At 36.4% G+C, this 14,890-nt stretch overlaps 1 protein-coding gene across 1 annotated transcript in view; it reads left to right on the top strand.

Annotated features, from left to right (window-relative positions):
* SMARCA5 (SWI/SNF related, matrix associated, actin dependent regulator of chromatin, subfamily a, member 5) overlaps window positions 1-8,267 on the top strand; it is a 39,079-nt gene extending 30,812 nt beyond the window's left edge. The window contains exons 17-24 of the mRNA XM_058721279.1: window positions 221-331; window positions 1,233-1,346; window positions 1,449-1,571; window positions 2,298-2,430; window positions 3,017-3,135; window positions 3,545-3,757; window positions 6,219-6,326; window positions 7,008-8,267. Of these exons, the coding sequence (XP_058577262.1) occupies window positions 221-331; window positions 1,233-1,346; window positions 1,449-1,571; window positions 2,298-2,430; window positions 3,017-3,135; window positions 3,545-3,757; window positions 6,219-6,326; window positions 7,008-7,073 (987 nt within the window). The 3' untranslated portion in view covers window positions 7,074-8,267. The remainder of the gene's footprint in view (window positions 1-220; window positions 332-1,232; window positions 1,347-1,448; window positions 1,572-2,297; window positions 2,431-3,016; window positions 3,136-3,544; window positions 3,758-6,218; window positions 6,327-7,007) is intronic.
* The last annotated feature ends 6,623 nt before the right edge of the window (window positions 8,268-14,890 follow it).

The raw sequence follows: 14,890 nt of genomic DNA, 5'->3' as shown, positions 1-14,890 counted from the left end.
TATATATGTTATTTACTGGACACTGTCTCATGTATTGATTACATAGTTTTGAGCAAAGTAACATAGTTCCTATCCTCCTAGAGCTTATAGTCCAGCATTTTACGAATGTCTTTCCATTACAAACAAGAGTTGTATTGTACACAGTAAGAGTTGCATTCATATAAGATTTGTGACTGTATATAATAAAAATAGGTAATATGAATTATTTCCCATACACTAGATAGCATTCACAGAGTGGATTGAACCACCAAAACGAGAAAGAAAAGCCAACTATGCTGTTGATGCCTATTTTAGGGAAGCTCTTCGTGTCAGTGAACCTAAAGCACCCAAGGTGAGTTGACAGAGCAATAAAACATTTAAAAATACCGGAAATGTAATTTTTTTCTTATATTCTTGCAGTAAAATCAGATTGAGAATTAGGTATTTTTGTCGCTTCTTACAGTGTATTTCCTTCAGTTTTTGTTAAGAAATTTTCTAAAAATTAGTTGTGAATTTATGCATTTAAAATTTGATTAATGTTCTAAAAATAGAACTACCCTATGACCCAGCAGTTGCACTACTAGGCATTTATCCAAGGGATACAGGTGTGCTCTTTTGAAGGGATACAGTACCCGCATGTTTATAGCAGCACTATCAACAATAGCCAAAGTTTGGAAAGAGCCCAAATGTCCATCGATGGATGAATGGATAAAGAAGGTGTGGTATATATATACAATGGAGTATTACTCGGCAATCAAAAAGAATGAAATCTTGCCATTTGCAACTACATGGATGGAACTGGAGGGTATTATGCTGAGTGAAATTAGAGAAAAACAAAAATCATATGACTTCATTCACATGAGGACTTTAAGAGACAAAACAGATGACTGTAAGGGAAGGGAAACAAAAATAATACAAAAACAGGGAGAGGGACAAAACAGAAGAGACTCATAAATATGGAGAACAAACTGAGGGTTACGGGAGGGGTTGTGGAAGGTGGGATAGGCTAAATGGGTAAGGGGCCCTAAGGAATCTACTCCTGAAATTGTTGCACTGTATGCTAACTAATTTGGATATAGACTTTTAAAAATAAAAAGTAAAATTTAAAAAAAAAAATAAAAAATTTGATTAATGTTCAGTGTTAATAATTGATCAGTTGCTTAGAGAATTGGCTGTCATGGTGTATGGAAACAGGAAGGTTACCATTAATTAAAACAGGTTTTTTAAATGAACAATGCTGTTTTTGTCTGTAGGCTCCTCGACCTCCGAAACAACCTAACGTTCAGGATTTCCAGTTCTTTCCTCCGCGTTTATTTGAATTATTGGAAAAAGAAATTCTGTATTACAGAAAAACTATTGGGTACAAGGTAATGGGAGTAACACTTTGATCATAACTAATCTGGTTTGTTCTTAACAAACGGTATATAGCAGTATTTTTTTTCATGGTTGGATTATTATTTTTTTTTTAGGTGCCTCGAAATCCTGACCTACCAAATGCAGCACAGGCACAAAAAGAAGAACAGCTTAAGATTGATGAAGCTGAACCCCTTAATGATGAAGAGTTAGAGGAAAAAGAGAAGCTTCTAACACAGGTATAGTCTTCAATCAACATAAAACTTAGTAACTATCATTTTGTAAGGTACTGTGTTTAGGTTGTGTTGGGGTATACAAAGTACAAGTCTTCTTTAAAAAATGGAGTAATTGGAGATGATAAAGCATGCTACATTTTGATTGTCATGAGTTGTTGAGGTAGTTTAGAAGAGGAGAGATTTGTACCAGCCTTGGTAGAGTGGATAACCTTTTGATCACCTTTCTTTCAGTATTCTCATTTTCTTTTCCTATGAATCTTCCACACTGGTATTAAGTTACTATTCTCAAACACAAGTTTCTACTTAACAACCATTAGGGTTTAATCAGGGTCTTTCAGAATCTGGCCTTACTGTAGGCCAGTATCTGGCCTACTTTTGAAGCTCTGTTTTTCTTCTGTTTTCCCACTTGTTATGTCTTTGCTCTTTGCTATATGTTTTTCATTCCTTTTTGCAAAGTCCTGCTAATCCTCAGCACTCAGCAAAAAGGTCACCTTTGCATGCAGCATTCCTTACTCTCTTCCACTCAGATTTAATTGCTTGGTTATCTAAGCAATATATGACATATTGCTAAAAATGCACATCTGTGTGTATGAAAAGTTACCACTTTAAAAACTTAAAAACAAGGAGTAGTTGAAAATTTACCAATTTTTCTTAAGTGTTACAGAAAAGTGTAGTAGTGTCTTATCCATGTTCAGTGTGTGTTAATATTTTGTTTCTGCTGCTTTGAAGGGATTTACCAATTGGAATAAGAGAGATTTTAACCAGTTTATCAAAGCTAATGAGAAGTGGGGTCGTGATGATATTGAAAATATTGCAAGAGAAGTAGAAGGAAAAACTCCAGAAGAAGTTATTGAATATTCAGGTAATTTTCTTATTATTTTAATAGATACAAGAATGTTCTCAGGTTCTTTGGAGAGCTGTTGGGGAGGTTTAGTTTTTTTGTGTTTTTAAAAAATCAAGTTAGGTCTTTTAAAAAACCAATTTAGAAAATGTTCTTTAAAAAAAAAAAAGATACTTTTATTTTTTACCCTAGTGAACTGGCTATAGCCAAGAAAATAATAGGGTACTGAATACACTGAATAATTGTGCTTTCATTTTATTTTTCTCTGTAATGACTCAAGTATTATATGCCTCTGTTTCCTGAAGTCAATTGGATTGTCATATCAATAGGTCTGGTTGTGCTGTGATGAGTCTGCTTAGGATTCAATAATAGAAATTTAAGAGTTGGGAGATACTTAAATCATCCAGCTCATCTTTTTTTTTTTTTTTTTTTTTTTTACAGTTAAGAAAATTAAATAATTGACTTATTTACTTTGTAGTATTAGATACGAGAGAAATGGAAATATTTCTTAATCCTTAGCAAGTTAAATAAATGAGAGCATTTGTGAGAAATTATTTATATCTTACCCTTTCCTCCATCTGTCCCATCTGTCCATCTTTTTTACCAGCTGTATTCTGGGAAAGATGCAATGAACTCCAGGACATAGAGAAGATTATGGCTCAGATTGAAAGGGGAGAGGCAAGAATTCAAAGAAGAATTAGTATCAAAAAAGCACTTGACACGAAGGTACTTTGTGTATTAATAAATCTGGCAGTCAGTAATATAACTTCTCCCTGAGAATATGCGAGTTAAAGTAATGAAATGATGGTTTCAAATGTAAATTTTCTTCAAAGAACAACATTCAAATGAAGTCTCAACAGAATTTACCTTAGTACTTCAGTTGATGGATCTTGGTCAGCAACCCTATGATTTTGCTCTTTCCTACATAGTATCAGAAAGTCTCAGCCTATATTTCTCTTTAGAATAATAAAGACTATAAGGTTGTTTCACAGCAAAGGTTATATAACGTAGTTGAGATGCTTTGGGTAGAAAATTCTGATTTGGAACGTAACATTTTTAGCTAATTTTACTAATGTTGATTTGAAATATGTATTATACAGGATTTATATAATATTATAAAATTTAACTTTGATAGATTGGACGGTACAAAGCACCTTTTCATCAGCTGAGAATATCGTATGGTACTAACAAAGGAAAAAACTATACTGAAGAAGAGGATCGTTTTCTAATTTGTATGCTTCACAAACTTGGATTCGACAAAGAAAACGTTTATGATGAATTACGACAGTGTATTCGCAACTCTCCTCAGTTCAGATTTGACTGGTTTTTGAAGTCCAGAACTGCAATGGTGAGTGCTTGGGCCTTTTTGTGTAACGTAGCAAACCATTCAGAGTAAGTATTGCTTAATAGGTAAAATTGTGGTTTCATTCCATCTTTGGAGTACATTTTAGTTACAGTTTTGTAAGTATTAGAGGTTAAATCAGATCATGAGAAAACAGTTATCTATAGTTAAAAAGCTGTTATGGAGGGGTGCCTGGGTGGCTCAGTTGAGCATCTGACTTCAGCTCCGGTCATGTTCTCGTGGTTTGTGAGTTCAAGCCCTGTGTCGGGCTCTGCTGACAGCTCAGAGCCTGGAGCCTGTTTCAGATTCTGTGTCCCCCCCCCCCCCCCCCCCCTCTCTGCCCCACCCCTGCTCGTGCTCTGTCTTTCAAAAATGAATAAACATTAAAAAAAATTAAACTTATCATGGATAACTTAAAAAATTTCCTGGTTCTATCCTTTAGTATCACATGTCTTGTAACATCACCACGTCTGATAAGCACTAGTTTTTGATATTATTAATCAGGTTCTAAATGGGAAGCATCACCATCAGTTCCACCTTTTGAATGTGATGATCATAATTTAAAACTTGAATTGTTCAGAAAATTTTGGTTTTTTTTTTTTTTTTAATGTTTATTTATTTTTGAGACAGAGAGAGACAGAGCATGAACGGGGGAGGGTCAGAGAGAGAGAGGGAGACACAGAATCCGAAACAGGCTCCAGGCTCTGAGCTGTCAGCACAGAGCCCGACGTGGGGCTCGAACTCACGGACCGTGAGATTGTGACCTGAGCCGAAGTTGGCCGCTTAACCGACTGAGCCACCCAGGCGCCCTGAAAATTTTGGTTTTCTAAGTGAACATTTTTTTAAATTTTATTTTTTAAAATTTGCATCCAAATTAGCATATGGTGCAACAATGATTTCAAGAGTAGATTCCCTAGTGCCCCTTACCCATTTAGCCCCCCTCCCACAACCCCTGTAGTAACCCTGTTTGTTCTCCATATTTATGAGTCTCTTCTGTTTTGTCCCCCTTCCCTGTTTTTATATTTTTCTTTCCCTTATGTTCATCTGTTTTGTCTCTTAAAGTCCTCATATGAGTGAAGTCATATTTTTGTCTTTAATTTCACTTAGCATAATACACTCCAGTTCCATCCACGTGGTTGCAAATGGCAAGATTTCATCCCTTTTCATTGCTGAGTAATACTCCATTGTGTGTATGTATATATCCATATACATACATGTATACCACATCTCTATCCATTCATCCATTGGTGGACATTTGGGCTCTTTCCATACTTTAGCTGTTGTTGATAGTGCTGCTATAAACATGGGGGTGCATGTGTCCCTTCAAAACAGCACACTTGTATCCCATGGATAAATGCCTAGTGGTGCAACTGCTGGGTTGTAGGGTAGTTCTATTTTTAGTTTTTTGAGGAACCTCCATACTGTTTTCGGCTGCACCAGCTTGCATTCCCATAAATGAACACATTTCTATAAAGAAAGAACTTGTACTTAGGCCTCTGCCCATTTGAATGTTGAGTCTGGATTATTTTATTTTATTTTTTTTTGTTTTTTTTAAATTTTTTTTAATCTTTATTATTGAGAGACAGGGAGACACAGAGCGTGAGCAGGGGAGGGGTAGAGAGAGGGGGAGACACAGAATCTGAAGTAGGCTCCAGGCTCTGAGCTGTCAGCACAGAGCCCTACGCGGGGCTCAAACTCACAAACTGCGATATCATGACCTGAGCCGAAGTCGGTCGCTTAACCAACTGAGCCACCCAGGTGCCCCGAGTCTGGATTATTTTAAAAAGCTGTTTTTGATAAGTAAATTCCTAAAGTTATAATTCAGGACAGTTGGGCTTCAGCGAATTAATTCCTCTTTTTATTGTGCATTTTACTGCTTCTGAGCTTTTAACTTCCGTCTTGTTTTATTTAGGATGAAAATGCTAAAAATGTTCTGTAGTTTTAGGTTTGGGATATACAGGGATAAGCAAAATTTAAACATCTTTCATAGTAAGATTTCTCTCAGCGTATTTATGTTGTCACTCTTTAAGATGGAGGACGGTGCACAGTCTTTTCGTGTTTGACCTCTGAAGGGTTATTTTTCATTAAGGGCGTCTTCTTGTCTTGTGTATCTTTGTTTGGGAAACGTTGCACTATAAATGCATTATAAATATAATTAAAGAGTGATTCAGTTGCTGTTAGGTCTGTTTTATACATTTTATCTATAGGGGGTGCATAAATGATTTTATTACATTAAAACATTACAATTTTCTTTTTATTTTAGGGAGTGCGTGAGTGGGGGGAGAGGGAGAAAGAATCTCAAGCAGGTTCCATGCTAAGCATAGAGCCCGACCCTGAGCTGAAATCAAGAGTTGGACACTCAACTGAGCCACTCAGGCGCCCCAAAACATTATAGCTTTATAACTTGGGTATCATGAAAACAATGGAAAATACATGTTTACCATATAAATTTATTTTTACAATTCAGGAACTCCAGAGGAGGTGTAACACCTTAATTACCTTGATTGAAAGAGAAAACATGGAACTAGAAGAAAAAGAGAAGGCAGAGAAAAAGAAGAGAGGACCAAAACCTTCTGTAAGTATTCATGAATATGTAAATAACATTCTTAGAAGACTTTTCTTTGTAAGAATTTGAACATTACTTAGCTATCATTGAGATGTTAGTCCTTTTTTTTTTTCTTTTTTTAAGTAAGCTGCTTTTATGCATTCTGTGGGTAATCGGATGGTAGTTCATAATTTGGGCATTCATGAAAACCTAGGAAGGCATGTCCTGTGAATGCCAGGAGCTTACAGTTGACATTGAGGAGTACAAGTTACAATTTTAGAATATGTAAACTTCCAAGGTTTGGCTTATTGTCCCAGTGATATCTTAGCACTGTGAATACAGATATTTTAAGAGAAAAAAATGTCATATTTTTATTTAGATGTAATAATTTAAAAAGTCATGAATAAATGAATGCCTCTAATGTCCTTGGTATTTATGTAACTTCATAAAGTAATTAGTACTGCTTTCTTTTGGTAGGGCATGTTATACTGGTTTGATGTGTTGACTCACTATTGCTTATTGTAAATCATTTCATTAGCAATAAAATTTGTGTTAGTAAAGTGAGTAGATAAGACTATTTGGAGTATTAAGATTATAATAGGTAAGAAAGGCTAAATACATATTACTATGTAGCAGTTAATAAAATAAAAATAGTCTAGGTTTTACCTTTATTGTCTTGTGCTGAAAAGCAATCCTTCTGTTCATTTGTAGACACAGAAACGTAAAATGGATGGAGCACCTGATGGTCGAGGAAGAAAAAAGAAGCTGAAACTATGAATACATATTTGTTTCATAATCACTAACTTTAAACCAGTAGTTCGTTAATTTACGGGTCTTCATAAGATGTACTGTACAATGCTCAATTGTTATGTCATTCAAAGACATCAGGTTCATCTGTTTACTGAGCTAGAAACATAGTATGTAGTTTCACTTTTTTAAATGCAACAGCTGTGCTGAAATTTTTTTTATCATTAACACTTGAAGTAATAAAACAGGCTTCATTTATTAATAAATGTTTCATTTGATTTATTTTTCTATTATAGTTTCATTTGTGAAGATTGTGACTTTTTGTTTATCAGCTATGATTTCTACACTCAAAGCTTAAAAAAAGCTTAAAAAAACAAGCAAACAACTAAAATTGCAGATAACAAACATTTGTCCCTTTGGTCTTAGTTGTGTAATTGTTTTAATTCACTTTGCCTTTGCAGAAATTTGGGTATCTTTGTAGTGCGATATGGAGTCTCATCTGGGAAGATTATGTAAATTGCATTCTCCTTGATTATTATATGGGTAGAATGGAAAAAAAAGGCAAGACAAATTATCCTTAAATTCTATGCATATTTCTGTTATGCTTTGTGTCTGTAGTTGGTTCTGAGGTGTGAATATGCCCTATTCTGTTGGAAGACTGGCCTTTTAGTTGTATAGCCAAAGACATTTAGTATTTTCTGGTTCCGTAATGTGTTATTGTACCATTTTGTAAAAGGAATATTATTTTTACTGTTTGGTAAATGTTTTGACATACTACCTTCTTGAAGCAGCCACAACTTAGAAAGAATGTCAAAACTAAGGTGATAGTTTTTTTTAAAAAGACCCAGCCAAAATAAGGTATGAATTTGTCATACTGTTAAATTGAAATCGGTAACAAAATGTGTCCCCTTCCAGTTTACCTTTTTTGAGTTTTTAGAGTGAAAATTTTATATTTTAAAATAATTTCTAAGTGTGAATGGCAAGATTGAGTATAATACCAGTGTTTATTTTCTCTGAACAGACTTGATAAACTGGAGACCCTGAAGCAGGATTTACCCAAATTGTAGTGTCAGGATTTTAGCTGTACCAGAGGCCTTTATGTGCTACACATAATTTGTATAAAGTTTTATATGTGCAAATTGGATACATAAACAGTTCTCCATTTTTCTAAGGGAATGCAATAAATGTAGCATCGTGAATAAATATAACTTTTATAATCCTTAAGTGGTCTTTTCTTTCCATTTCTTCAATTTTCTCATTTGATTTTTACCTTTTTTCCTTAGGACATTATCTCTTTCCTTTAGATTTCTTCTAAAATTCCTAAAATTTTCTTCTAAATTTCTTCTAAAATTCCTATCACTTGTCATCTGCCCACACATTGAGATTTTTATTTTCAGTGTTGATTTTTTAAAGTATTACTAATACTGCTCACTTTCCCAAAATGTGGAATTATTGCTATCGGTGTCCAGCAAAATTCAGTGTCTAAGACAAGCTGTAGAGTAATTTGTGTTCCCCTCCAGATTGACCTCATTTTAACCTTGGGTTCTGAAAACAGTTTTGGGTCTTATGTACACAAAACTTGAATGATCGCTCTTTTCATGAAACAAGTCACCATTAAGCGTGGGAGCCTCATTTTTGAAGAAATACTTAGAAAAATATAAGGCTAAAGGTAACTGTTGAAAGTCACCAAAGACAAGTTTTCAAGAGGAAGAGAAACAGCCTAATAGCATCTGGTGCTAATGGGTTAGGGATGGGAAGAAGTAAACTGTGTGTGATAGAAGACAAACAGCAATATATATTGACTAGTTTTTGGTATCTACCAACCAATTAATTGACTTACCAATTTAGTGGCTTCAAATCTTTGTCAAGTAGAATTACACTTTTTAAGTACTACAAAAATATGAAGATTACATATATATGATTATATATAAAATTATATATATAAGCATACAGAATTTTAAAGATCTGCATGTCCTAAAGAATGGTAGATGGGTTTAGTTCTACTACCATTTTAAGGAATATTTAAAAATTTCCTTTCTAAGGAGCTGCCAGCCCTTATTAACACTTCTGTTAGTGTTTTAGCGGGCCAATTCAGTGGGCAGTCTCAAGCTGAAAAGATTTGAAGAGGTTGAATCAAGTGCAGAATGATGGACTTGCTCATAGAACATGGTTGACCTGATTCCCAAAGACCATTTTCAAGGAAGGAGCAGCTTTTTATAAATATAGTGTAACCTATTTCAGTATACAGGCCTACCTCAGAGATACTGGGGATTCAGTTCCAGACCACTGCAATAAAGTGAATGTTGTAGTAAAGTGAGTCAAATGGCTATTTTGGTTTCCTAGTACATACATTTACAATGTAGTATAATAGCATTGTGTTTAAAAAAGCAACGCACGTGCCTTAATATGTGGTTGCTAAAAATGCTATCATCTAAGCTTTCAGCAAGTTGTAATCTTTTTGCTAGTGGAGGGTCTTGCTTCGATGTTGGTGGCTGGTGGCTGCTTACTGCTCAGAGTGGTGGTAGTTCAAGGTCGGGATGGCTGTGGCAATTTCTTATAATAATGAAGTTTGCCACATCAACTCTCCTTCCAATGAAAGGTTAGCAGGTAGTGCTGTTAGCATTTTATCCACATTAGAACCTCTTTCAAAATTAGAGTCCATCTTAGTTGATGCACAGCAGCAGAGTTTAAGTTTATGGAATATTCTAAGTCTATTGTCATTTCAAGTCTTCACAGAATCTATCCCTGGTGAGGATGCTATCTCAAGAAACCATTGTCTTTGCTCATAAGAGGCAACTCCTCATCCGTTGAGATTTTATTAGGAGATGGCAGCAGTTTAGTCACATTTTTAGATTCCACTTATGTCTTGACACCCTTCAAAAATTATTCCAGAGGGTTCTAATCACCTTCTTCCCAACTCTTGTTCATGTGGATACTTTGACCCGTTCCCATTAATCATGAATGTTTTCAATGGCATCTAAAATGGTGAATTCTTTCCAGAAGGTTTTCAGTGTACTTTGCCCAGATCAGTAAGAGGAATCACTATGCCAACCTTATGAAGTGCATTTCTTAAATTAGAAGACTTGAAAGTCGAAATGACTCCTTGATCCATGGGCTGCAAAATCGATGCTGTGTTAGACATGAAAATAATATGCATCTTGTCTATCTCTGTTAGAGTTCTTGGGTGGACCAGATGCATTCAACATTGTCAAATAAGTAGTAATATTTTGAAAGGAACTTTTTTCTGAGCAGTAGGTCTCATCAGTATTCAGTAAACCATGTTGTAAACAGATGTACTGTCATCCAGGCTTTGTTCTTCCACTTATAGAGCACAGAGCACAGGCAGAGTACATTTAGCATTATTCCAAAGGGCCCTAGGGTTTTCAGAATGGTTGGTGAGCACCAGTTTCAACCGAGAGTCACCAGCTGCATGAGTCCCTAACAAGAAAGCCTGGAGAGAGGTGCAGAGCAGCCAAGTTAGGGAGCAGTCAGACCACATGTAACATTTATCCATTAATTTTGCCCTCTTACATGGTCATGGTTTATGGAACCCCAAACAATTACAGTAACATCAAAGATCCCAGGTCGCCATAACAATTATAATTAAGTTTAAAATACATTCAATTTGTAAAAAAAACAAACAAAAACACAAAACAAAAACCCCCACAGTATCTGCAAAGTGCAACGAAATGAGATATAGCTGCTGTATCTGGATCCAAAATACTGGTGTATAGGCCCCACACTTAAGATTTATGGCAGTCAAGTTTTATGCCATATCCCAATGCCTAAGATTGGGTGGTCACTGATCACTGGTAAAATTTGCAGAAACAGCTGGGGTAGCATTCTAATGTCCTCACCACATACACCTCTCTTCCTGAAACCACTTTTCTGCTTAAGTCTCAGGCATCGCTCAACATTGCAAGTTTGACCTAAGGGGGGGGGGGGGGGGGAGTATCACCCTGAGTCTGATGTATTTTGAAAATTGATATCACAGTAATCTTTAGACTTAACAGTAATAGGTAAAGGTTTCAGAGCCTAGGAGCTTGTTAGAAATGTAGAATCTAGGGGGCGCCTGGGTGGCGCAGTCGGTTAAGCGTCCGACTTCAGCCAGGTCACGATCTCCGACTTCAGCCAGGTCACGATCTCGCGGTCCGTGAGTTGAAGCCCCGCGTCAGGCTCTGGGCTGATGGCTCGGAGCCTGGAGCCTGTTTCCGGTTCTGTGTCTCCCTCTCTCTCTGCCCCTCCCCCGTTCATGCTCTGTCTCTCTCTGTCCCAAAAATAAAAAAAAAAAAAAAAAAAAAAAAACGTTGAGAAATGTAGAATCTAAAGCCTCAGGCCAGACAGGCTGAACTAGACTCTGCATTTTAATAAGATATTCAAAGGTGATTCATACGCACAGAAAAATTTGAAAAGCCACTGCTGTAAAACACATTTTGCCAAAGCAAAATAAAACAAAACCTCAATAGCCGTTTAACAATACCTTTATATTAACATGACATCAAGGTAACATGGATTTTTTTTTTTTGAGTTTAGGAGAGGAAAATCATTCAATACTATAAAAAAGGCTTTTATCTTAAATTTTGGGGATGCAGATAATTTTACCGGGTGCCCCTCTGGTGAGTTTCAATATGCTAGCATTTAAGTCATTACATCCCAAATATGTTAGGACAGTGGAGTTTTAGCCCATTGCATAGGGTCTGAAGACCAGCAGCAGTAGCAGCAGCTGGGAGCTTGTTAAAAATAGATTCTCAGATCATATTCTAATCTACTAAATTGGAATCTCTGTGGGTGGGGCCCTGAAATTTAAGTCTTAAACCCATCAGGTTCAGGGATACTGCAGTTTGAGACATACTGTATTAGTGCATCTCCATATACCCGTTGGTTATCGTTTCCCTTTCCTTTAAATGGAATTATTGGACTTGTGATTGTGACTTGGTCTTAAAATAAATCTAGTCATAAGACTATAGAAGAATAGTGCTGAGCATGTCGGTAATTCAATGAATGACACCCGAGCAACCTCATTCTTATAATGAATCCAAGGCACTGGTTTGGTGGTTAAAGAACGAGTCTTGCTGACAATGATTTTGGATGGATTGGGTTCTCTCACAGGAAGGACAGTTTTTAACAACAAAAAAATGTAATTCCCAGCATATCTGCTGTATATTCTTTTCAGACTCACTTTTTAAATGGTTACTCTGGTTTGAAATCAGAAAAGCAGTTTCCCATGTTGATGTACAGACAACCAGATCGGCTTCCCAGATACGGTCAAGCTCAACTTGGCAGAGAAGGGTCTTCAAAATTCATTGGACAGTTTGGACTTCTGAGGAGTCACCATAACTATATAATGGAGTTATGGTCTGATTACTGTTAAAGTTGCTTACAGATGGGTTGTTTCTCACCTGAGGCATATGTCTCAGAAGAAGGGAAGTCCATTGATCTAAAAAAACAAACAAAAAAAAAACAACAAAAAAAACCCCAAACGAACAAAAACAACAACATGTTATCTGGATGTTAATATAAAGGTGTCTGTTAAACAGTAATAAGAGACAAAATGCACCCTCTAAAATGGACATGGTACTGCTTTGAGTATCCATACTTATAGTTTCCACATCCATTTGCTCTCATGAGCCTTGTCATCTGGGAACTAGTTTGAAGACCACTTATTTAGAATCGTTCAGGGTGATATGTTGAATATTAATTTTCCTATTTTTATCCTGAGATTGGGTCAGGAACTCAGGATTGGCTCTTTCACTGTTTCAAGGTTTTGCCCCCAGCAAAGAAGAATATGGACTGATGATACTCCAAACTCTTCTTTCCAAATGCTGTTTGCATGCCCTCTTGATCAGACAGTGTAAATTGTGTGGATATGTCCCTATCTCCCAGTTGTCACCTTTGAAGCAAACAAGAATCTGCTTTAGGGAGTTTACAAAGTAGGAGAAGTGATAGGGACAGGGAAATTGGAGGCTACTGTTGAAATGTGAGTTGCTGGACATATATACCTGAAAGAGGGCAGCAGAGGACTGGCTGAAAACATCAGATCCTGGCCATTCCCCTAAAGGAAGTGCTTCTTTGTGGCTTGTGGCTGAGTATTAAAATTCACATTGCCAAGTTTTCTGACTTGGATCTCTGGATGAGCTTTATCTTAGAAGATGACAGGAGATATTTGGTATTAGCTTTTAAATGCTAATATTCAAAAGTAAATGGTCCATAAATTTCTTTCTGAATAAAGTCTAAATGTTTTATTTCAAGAATCACCATTAAATAAAGCTCATGAAACTGGGCTCAGCATATCTAATTGGCTAGCTATGCCCCTTTTTCCCTAAGGTAGTAGATTACTGACAGAATAGATGTTAATAAATATACAAAAATCACATACCAGGATATTGGTCCTGTAGAGTATGGAGGGTAAGTCGGCCACACAGCCATACTTATGTCCTGGAATATGTGGGGACACATTCATCTGTTTCTGTACACAGGAACACCTTCTCAGTGTTGCAATGCTGAACTGGGTCCACTGTTAGATCAATGAACCTGAAAGAAAATATGCAAGTCTAATGTCATGTTGACCATAGGGGAAAAAGTCAGATCAGATGAGAGTTGTGTGCTAAAGTGTGTTCCTGAGTTTGGCATTTAGATTTTCTTTTTTAGACGCAAAGCTAGTGATTGCAAGTGTTGAAGAATGGAAAAGATCATAAAGACCTGAAGGAGACACTTTCCAGATTTTGTCAGGAACAGCCAATACATCAGATGATGAATATAAGGTGCTCCAGGAACTTCCTAATAAAACTGAAATATATAAAAGTTATTGAGATAGAGGATAGCATTACTCTCTCAAAGTTTTTAACAATAGATTACTTATCCTGAAGAAATGAGGAATTTTTAAGATTACTGAAAGTTGGGGCGCCTGGGTGGCGCAGTCGGTTAAGCGTCCGACTTCAGCCAGGTCACGATCTCGCGGTCCGTGAGTTCGAGCCCCGCGTCAGGCTCTGGGCTGATGGCTCGGAGCCTGGAGCCTGTTTCCGATTCTGTGTCTCCCTCTCTCTCTGCCCCTCCCCCGTTCATGCTCTGTCTCTCTCTGTCCCAAAAATAAATAAAAAACGTTGAAAAAAAAAAAATTAAAAAAAAAAAAGATTACTGAAAGTGATATCCTTGTGCCTAAGTTCATACTAAGATTTTACCAACAGATGATAAAATTTAGGATTCCTGGCCAATGGTAGCACACTCATGCATGCAGCTTCTGTGGTATTTTAAATCATAAACAGTATCAGGTTTCATTGCTCATGACAATTCTGATAGCTAGTAGTAGCCACTTGGAGATTTGGGGGTTTCAGCAGGACAGGGAGAACACGGTTAACATGTTTGTCTTAAGTTGGGAAAGAGAATGATGTCACATTGTTACAGGGGCCATTTATTTGCTACCATTAGGCTAGAGATTGTGGACTTATGTATACAAACTATGAACATAATTCTAAATTGTACCTTAGATATAGAAGGGCCTTCACAATCAGAAAAGATCACATCAGTTTCTTCCTCAAAACTCATGGACCCATCAGATATTCAAAGCTCCTTTTTGGAGAAAAGGAACATCTGGGTATTGAGACCAAATTAGCTGCAACTGGGTCACTGACCTAATGGGCAGGAGAAAAAGAGACAGTTATGTAATGAAACCCAAATAATTCAAAATAGAGTTATGATTTATAAGTCTAAAATGATGAAGCAATATATTCTCTCATACATAAGGCTTGCCAAGCAGCACCATGAAAGTGATAGATCCCACAATACTGTGGTTTAAAGACATGATTAACATCACTATGTTAAGTTTCTGAGAATTCTTAGTTTAAGTTATA

The sequence above is a fragment of the Neofelis nebulosa genome, chromosome 3 (genome assembly GCF_028018385.1).
Source record: "Neofelis nebulosa isolate mNeoNeb1 chromosome 3, mNeoNeb1.pri, whole genome shotgun sequence".
NCBI classification, from domain to species: Eukaryota; Metazoa; Chordata; class Mammalia; order Carnivora; family Felidae; genus Neofelis; species Neofelis nebulosa.
This window is presented reverse-complemented; position numbering and strand designations above follow the sequence as displayed.